The sequence below is a fragment of the Truncatella angustata genome (assembly GCF_020726525.1).
Source record: "Truncatella angustata strain MPI-SDFR-AT-0073 chromosome Unknown BKA67scaffold_1, whole genome shotgun sequence".
In the NCBI taxonomy this organism is placed as follows: Eukaryota; Fungi; Ascomycota; class Sordariomycetes; order Amphisphaeriales; family Sporocadaceae; genus Truncatella; species Truncatella angustata.
The window spans coordinates 5326129-5334259 of NW_025763381.1; the positions used below are offsets into that span (position 1 = coordinate 5326129).

At 47.5% G+C, this 8131-nt stretch overlaps 1 protein-coding gene across 1 annotated transcript; it reads right to left on the minus strand.

Moving 5' to 3' along the window:
• Positions 1 to 1839: 1839 nt before the first annotated feature.
• BKA67DRAFT_508772 (uncharacterized protein) lies at positions 1840 to 7460 on the minus strand (the record flags this gene model as incomplete). The annotated part of the gene is made up of 17 exons (XM_046097182.1): positions 1840 to 2335; positions 2397 to 2768; positions 2824 to 3363; positions 3416 to 3581; positions 3647 to 3711; positions 3768 to 3818; positions 3878 to 3949; positions 4007 to 4130; positions 4185 to 4532; positions 4583 to 4745; positions 4808 to 5565; positions 5629 to 5778; positions 5855 to 5908; positions 5991 to 6270; positions 6332 to 6561; positions 6608 to 7148; positions 7221 to 7460. The coding sequence occupies 17 exons, from the start codon at positions 7458 to 7460 to the stop codon at positions 1840 to 1842; spliced, it is 4650 nt and encodes a 1549-aa protein (XP_045964647.1).
• Positions 7461 to 8131: the final 671 nt, after the last annotated feature.

Below are 8131 nucleotides of genomic sequence, written 5' to 3' on the forward strand. Positions count from 1 at the left end.
CCAGCCGGTAATCGTCATCATATTATGCAATACTTGGCAAATCTTTGAGTCCGACAACAGGTATGCTTTGTTTTCCAGTCGAACCGACCCATATATACTCACGCGCAAGGTCTTGACAGTTCTCGGGCGGAGATTTCGAATATCTATCAAAATATCATGAGGGTCCACAGCTGTTGATCTTCGATGGATTGGGCCATGGTAGGCAGGTTGGCAGGCTCGAGATGAGCACCCAAACTCCTGGCTAAGCGGATCGCCAACCACCAAAAGCAAAAAGGAAAAAAAGTTGGAATTTTTCCAGCCGCGATACGCACTGTTGATCACCATGGTATGGTAGAGCCCAAAAAGACCCGACCCGCAGGATGGAAGACAGCATTACTTCTTTGCGTGATAGTCAGTTCGTATAGATAATGGAAACATGCTCTTCTAAAAGCAGCTCCCTTACTTGATTGCTTTTTTGAAGAGCCTGCCACAGGGATTGAGTGATGGCAATTCCCAAGTTGTCCAACTAACCCCATGCATTTTCGAACCCAATCCGTGGCATACCTTAGCATGCCGCCAAGATAGGCTACTGTAACCGATACGCCATAAAGATACTCTCGTCAATCGTAATTTTGGCACAATATGTGCATGATCCTATCAAAGCATTTCTCTCAGACTGCGCCCCCGGTAGTTTTTCAACCGCGAAGGTCGAGACCTTTTAATCGGCACTACACGATATGTTGTGCAGTCCGACTGTCAGTTAACACCTGAAGAAGTGCAACGTTATTTACAACAGGCATCATGGTATCGTAAGATACCACAAGACTGCTGGTGCTTACATGTCCGGATCCACTGAGCTTAAAGCCAGTTGTGGGCTTCAGGGGCTGCGGAGGAGCCAACTCATCGCTTCCGAGTCCTTCATAGCTGATCTGGCAAGGAAACTATTGCTCGCGATCATGTGAAGCCGATAGTTTTGAGCCACGGGGGGAACTGCATCCAGTGGGTTCTCCCTACCTCACCGTAGGTTGAATCTGATGCCCTGTCGATATCCCTTGCCAGAGTCGACGACATCGTATTGCGAACTTTGTCGTGCCCTCAAGATTTCGGATGGAAGCTGGAATCCATGACACATTTCTCCAGAACTAGTTGCAGCGAGGCGCGACCAGGTGATAGCCAACCGCCAATAAATCCTTGTACCACGCAGTTCTAGAACGTCTTACGGAGTGATTCGCTGCGTGAGTGTGATTTAGAATTACTATCGTACGATTCGACGTCACCCCTGAAATTTCTTTCAACGGAAAAGTTTGCATCCGTACTTGAAAGAGGTCGAGGTTTATGGGGACAGAGCTAGAACCGCACGATCTCGAAATGCGCGCCAGTTGCTTCGCATCATGCTGTTCATTGGAAGCACATATCATGGAGGTCTAGATGTGTGTAGACGCCTGTGGTGAAGGTGGATGTGATGATTCGGAAGTGCATCTAAGCATGCCAGTCGGACGAAGGGATGAGGTTTGCATAAGCTTTAGTTCGTGATGTTGTGTTGAGAGTCTAGCCGCATCTCGGAAAATATTCTGTAGCCGCAAACGTAAAGATGGTGGCGTGTTGGTGGTTCACGCTAACAATTTAGCGGGTGGTATGGCCTGACTAAATCTACGCCAGCGGTACGGGCCATGGTGGCATGATCTGAGGAGTCACTAAAATATGATGTCGTCCGTCTGATTTGAAGCCTTACGACCATCGATAACAAATTTCCGATTGATTCTCCTCAACTTACTGCATCTTGACATGCTCGCATCATGCATACTTTCTACTTCCCGTTTCCGTCGCGGGTACTCCCGCTCACGCGAAATATGTCGCAGACTATCCTGGTCGCAGCGCGCAAAAAGCCTGCCCACATGGATACCCTCGAAACGATGCTCCACCGTTCCGGGCTGTCGGGCAGCCAATTGCAACAAGCGGAACGAATGAATGTACACATGAATCACATGCTATTATGAATTCCGAGAGAGCCTTATACGTGTCTATCGATAAGGAAATCCCTATTACAGTGTCATGTTTTATCTGCTTTCCATGTCCCCAGCCCTTAGCGTCGTTGTTGATCCAATAGCTACCTTCCCTCCCATCAAGCCTTTTTCTCCGATACGTGCAGTGATGACTCATACAAGGCTCTGAAAACCGAAGGACGTGCAAGCAAATCTTTGGGGGGCCCCCTTCGATAATCTTGCCGCTGTCAAGCACGATAACACGGTCAAAATCGGTGATCGTATCCAGCCGATGAGCTACAGACAGCACCGTCGCATTTTTGAATTTGCTCTTGACAATTGACATCATGAGACGCTCTGATTCTGCATCAAGGCTTTACTACTGTTAGCATTTCCATGGTATGGTATGCTGGCTCGTGGGCGGTAGCTACTTACCTGCTAGAGGCTTCATCCATGACTATTATCTTGCCGTGGTTCAACAATGCTCTGGCGAGACTGAACAACTGTTGTTGACCTTTTGAGAAGAAGTCATCGTTGAGGTCTGTATCGAGTCCACCCCTCGCCTCGACGACGTCCCACAAATGTACCGTGCGGAGTGCTTCTGTGATGCTTTCATCTGACGAATTGCTGTACGGATCACAGTTCAACCTAACAGTTCCTGCGAGGAACACTGGATCTTGGGGTACTGCTGTCAATCTCTCTCGCAATGTCTCGCGTGGGATGCGCAAAATATCGAGACCATCAACTATTATGGCCCCATTGGGATTGATAAGATGAAGCAGAGCCAGAAGCGTGGAGCTTTTGCCACTACAAACTAATGGTCAGCCAAATACCACCACTGCGTGACTGCAGAGCGTCTTACCTTCCACTACGGCCACAAATGCCTATTTTTTCACCGTCTTTAATCTGAATTGACATATTCGTGATCGCATTTCGGTCACTGTCATCCTTGTACGACGCTGTGACATTGTCGAAGATGATTGTCCCGGAAGTGGGCCACATCTGCGGCGGTTCTTGATCCTCATCAATTAGATTTTCGTCCGGCGTCGACTCCTCGTATCGCTTCACGCGCGCGACGGCTCCGATCGAAGTTTCGAGAGTAGTCCAACTGGTGATTGCCGATTTTAGCGCGGCGCTGAGGTTCATGATGTTGAATAATGCAACACCAGCAAACCCAACGCTCGTGGAATTCCTAAGGGCCACGGCGATGGCTATCAAAATGACGGCCAGACATGCGACAATCAGATCAAGTACCAAGTTAAGCCATCGCTGAATACTATAAAGAAGATAGAACGGCTTTTGTGAGTAATCTAGGCGTTTGTCGGCCTTGAGGGTGAAGTCTTCCTGCCATCCGAAAGCCCTGATTGTTGCGAGACCACTCAAGGTCTCCAGGAATTGGGCACTAGAGGTCGTATCAGCGGTCAGAGAACATAGCAACGGCGATAGAAACCTACTAGATGGGGCTCTTCGCATCAAGGTCTAAGAAACGAAGTTGTCTCGAGGTTCTTAGGTAGAATCGTTGCAGAAGCCAAAGCACTCCAAACAAGACAGGATAGCCAATAAGAAGCCATGCTGACGCTGGAATGATCATAAAGGCTTGTGCAAGACAAGTCAATCCATCTGTGAAATAATGAGTTTACCGTTCATAGATCATGAAGCAAGCGGTGGGAATGTTCGCCACGTACTAGTCACAAAGTTTATGAGTGAGAATGGCAGTTCTGCGTCAACCAGATTCATGTCCTGGCTGAATCTGTATAGAAGTCAGGCTTATGCAGGTTGTGGATCAAAACGCACTGGTGGGCTTACCGGTTGGTGATGGAGCCAATATCAGTCACACCGAAAAAGGATAAGGGTGCCCTGCAACAAGTCAGATCAGGCAGGTTCAGCCGCCAAAATTGGAGCATGGACAATCCTACCTCAATGTACATTTGAGAAGCGTGTGATGCAGCTTAGAACCGGAAATAACCGCAAGGTTCAATAGAACGTGCCTGCAGCCCGGAGGTCAGCATAGTTGTCACAGCTCTTCATGGTTTCTTTTGACTCACCAGCACACCAAGACCAAGGCGATAAGCGCGCCAGCTTCCAATGCAGCAAATATGCCCAGCCATTTGCTGTTCTCCACCTGAGGATCCTTGTCATTCGATTCGCCCCACCACGAGAGAATGATTTCTGCAACTATGATTAGCGAAATTCATGCCTGGCAGATGTACCGAGCAAATTCACCTGGAAATTTGAGACAGAAAACCAGAACTATCTGGAGCGCGAAGAAGACTATGGTTTTCGGCCAGCCAAAGGTTGAGAAGTAGTACTTGTAGACAGCCCTGTCCCCAAGCCTTTGAGTCTCAACGTCCACCGAGTTTTGTGATGTAGATGGTTCTGGATTCGCTGGCTCAGAGCTTGAGTGCTCCTTGCCTGCTGACTCCATGGAATCTTGCCCATCTGCAGCACTAGCATCCTCGATCTCAGAAAGAACCATGTCCTCATTACTAACCTTCTCGGGCGGGCCTTCCTTTACGACTTGTCCCTTTACGTCAAGAACAACGATATAGTCAGCGTAATCCAGAAGATGTGCTGCTCGACTGTTAGTGACTAATTCGAGAATATTTTCATGTCGCGCTTACCAGCATGGGTCACAAAGACGACTGTTGTGTTCATGGCTTTCAGTAAACCTTCGGTGCCAAAAACATCACGTATGATATGTGCCTGTGTCTCCATGTCTAAACCACTAAACACGTCATCAAACAAGGCAATGCTACGCTTAGAGTAGACTGCCCTAGCAATAGCCTAACAAACATGTCTAGTGAGCTCGAAATGTCAAGCATCAATGAGCCGTGAGTGAAACTTACCACCCGTTGTTTTTGGCCTCCACTGAGACTTAACCCATTGCTTCCAACAATAATCTGGTCGCCCTCAGAGAATCTAGCGATATCTTCCTCAAGAGCGCAAGCTCTAATAACTTGACCGTACCAGGAAGCGTTAAAGTGACCAGTCCCAAGGATGTTATTCCGCAAAGTCTCATTCGCGAGCCAGGGGTTCTGGTCGCAAAACGCAATGCTGTGAGATGATAATTGGACCACACCTTCGCAGATTGGGGTTTCTCTTAATATGCCCTTCAACAATGTTGACTTGCCAGAAGCAATTGGACCGGTAATCATCGTCAGTTTGCCGGTGCCGAATGTGAGATTGACAGATTGCAGGACCGAATCCGCTTGTTGACCCCAACCAAACGTGGCTCCTTCCAGCTTGATAGCCACTTTGGGGGCGATGGTTTTCTCGTCTCTCTCATCGGATTCTGATACAGTAGATGAGCCAGTAGATTTTACACCGGAGGACGATGGCTTTATCGCAGATGACTTGTGATGGCCACTGGTGTTGAGTAGCTTATCCTGGTAGAGGTAGTTCTGGATGCGTGAGAAGCATGCCACAGCTGCAAGTATCTCAGGTATGTAAGCAAAGAGAAGGTCAAGCGGTTGCGTAATGAGTGAGAGAAGAGAGAGTGTTGTAAAAATACGAGTTGAGCCAAGGGCCGAGTCGACCCCAGTCTGAGACCTGGCTGCAAAAATGCCAAAGGTAGCAACGGGCGCCAGGGTTACGGGAATGAACGCTTGAAAATTTGATTAGCATTCTATGGAGTTATCCCACAACTGTGTAACATCTAGCAACTCACAAGTAGTAACAACAGCAAGAAGCATTAGCCGGAACCTGCGTGCTGAGGCAATCTCGGCAAGGCGTAATTGTTGAATAAGTTCGGATGCTTTTCGCGACCAGCCGAGCATTTTTACACCTTTGATTGAACCAAGCAGTGAAGACGTGATGGCTTTATGATGTTTTTAGTATTTGATAGGTCATCGTGTTATATGAAGCAGAGCAGCCAAGAAGAATCTGGATCTTACCTATTCTCTTCTCGAGTGCGGTCATCCATGTGATCTGAAAAGAACCTGCAAACCCTGAAAGGCCCACAGACCCAAATGTACAAACTTCTTAAGATCAGCGATGGCACAGATAAATGCATAATGATGGCGCACTTACCAATCGACAAAATTATTGGGGCTATGAACACCACCCCGACCTGCCTGTAAAGAATGTACATGGCGCAAGCAACCTGAATCAATGTAGACCAGACATCGTGCAGTTTCACCATTCCAAGGACAATTCTCTCAACGTCCACACTCATAAGTGTCACAGCCGATGCATCTCCAACAATCGTTATGCTCTTGGCCATGGTTTTTCGATAAATACAGGTTACTAAGATCCCCCGCAGCATGACGACAAATCTATAGGATAAGTGCTGTCCCCATGCAGTCGCAATCTTGTAGTTTAGTCAGCTAGGCGACCCGAGTATCAAAAGGTTTGTGTCGGGCAGTACTTACAGCGATGGACAGATAAACAAGCCCATAAGCCCCAATAAGTCCATATCCAGTATTTCTCTGTTCATTGGAACCATCGTAGTCAGATCCTACATAATTGAGGATCGTGCTGATGAGGAATGGTTGGGCGAGTTGTGAGGCAATCAAGATCAGGTACGGGAAAATAGGCGCCAGAAGAGGCGCCTTCAGCGCCCAGAACACCGTCAAAAGAAACGAGTGACCTTCATTTTCACCTGTAATTGAAATTAATCAATAGTAAATGGCATCAAACCAGCATACACTTACTTTTCTCCAGTTGAGGACCTATGCGCTCCCAAAGTTGCTCGGAAAGAAGCTTTGCGTCTATATCCGGCAAAGACACGACTCCTAAAGCTCCTGAATAGCCTTTCCACATCATTCGGTCGAGCCACGTGAAAAGTGTTCGATTAAAAATGCCGCCTGTCACCTCGTGGCTCCATGCTTGCTGGCTTGAAAGAAGCCATCGACGCTTACTAAACTCTTCAAGCACGAGGATGCCAATTTTGATTGTCACGCAAATGCTGAAAAAGATCGGAATCGCTAGGCGCACGTGATATAGCCACAGAGTTCTTAAACGCACGGCATCAAACAAGATGGAGATGACGAGGTAACAATTCAGTAGGAGGGGGGAACCCACAGACTTTGTGTGTTCCAGAAACGAGAGTGCTATAAATACGAGACACTCAACCATGCTGAGAATGGCGGCTGGGATCGAAGTCCGTGTGCGTTGTGAAGCTGATTGTGCTGAAGACCAAAGTGCTACAAGTGTAGTACATGATATTAGAAGTACTCCAAAGATGATCTTCACATTCAAATTAGACCAGGACGTCTGGTACCGGCAGAGCCAATACGGAGTATTGCGGTGATGACTTACAGTTTTGATTGTTCTCAAATAAGAAGTTGCAACTAGCCGCTGCCTGCCAACCAACACTGTGATACGTGAAAATGCTAGGGCCAGGAATATCGCCGAAGGCAGGATACACAATATTGTTTCCTCAAAATGAAGCGTGAAATCAAATTGGCGAGCACATGTATTCACCACAGGCCCAAAAGTGTTGTCGACAAACGATGAGCAATCTGGCGATGCCGCAACAGTACCTACACTGTCATTCATGATAACTCAGTGCTGTTTGCTCAACGAGACCAACATTTGTTATCGATGCTTCACCTTTGGTTTATGAGATTCCTGTGTTGAACCAAGCGTCGAGTCACCGAACATGTTTTCGTCAAGTGAACAAGCCTCGGTATTATTACACAGCATTAAAGACTGATGGCCACCTCTGGTGTGAGAATATCATAGCCTAGAGTGGTAACGATCGACGTCATCAAGCGTCAAGAAAACTAGAAAGAGGCTGTAAGTGGAAGTAAAATGTCCGCGTGAGTGCTCATAAAATTCCTTTTATGGTACCTGCTTTGTATGACTGCAGATGCTGTGGGGTGCAAATAAGGGCCTCAGCTATATCGAGGGCTTTCAACTTTCACTGCTGCCAAGACGGCACCACTTGGGTCGAGTTCTCAAGCTCTGAAGCTTTGCATGAGTTCGTTACGCACTACCTAGGAACGTCGTGAAAAATGGGGACGGGTGCACATGAATAGACCTAGAATTAGCAAGGTGAGGCAACTGATTGGACTAGTCAACAGCTTGGTGATTTGTGAAAGATCGTGAGGTACCTCGGTAAACCTCCACCAGCTGTGGTGTAGTGGGGCGAATATGTACATTCTTGCTAAGGTATGGATATAATATCCTAGTCTACTGGACTTCGGCTTGCTTTAGGTAGCTCCATT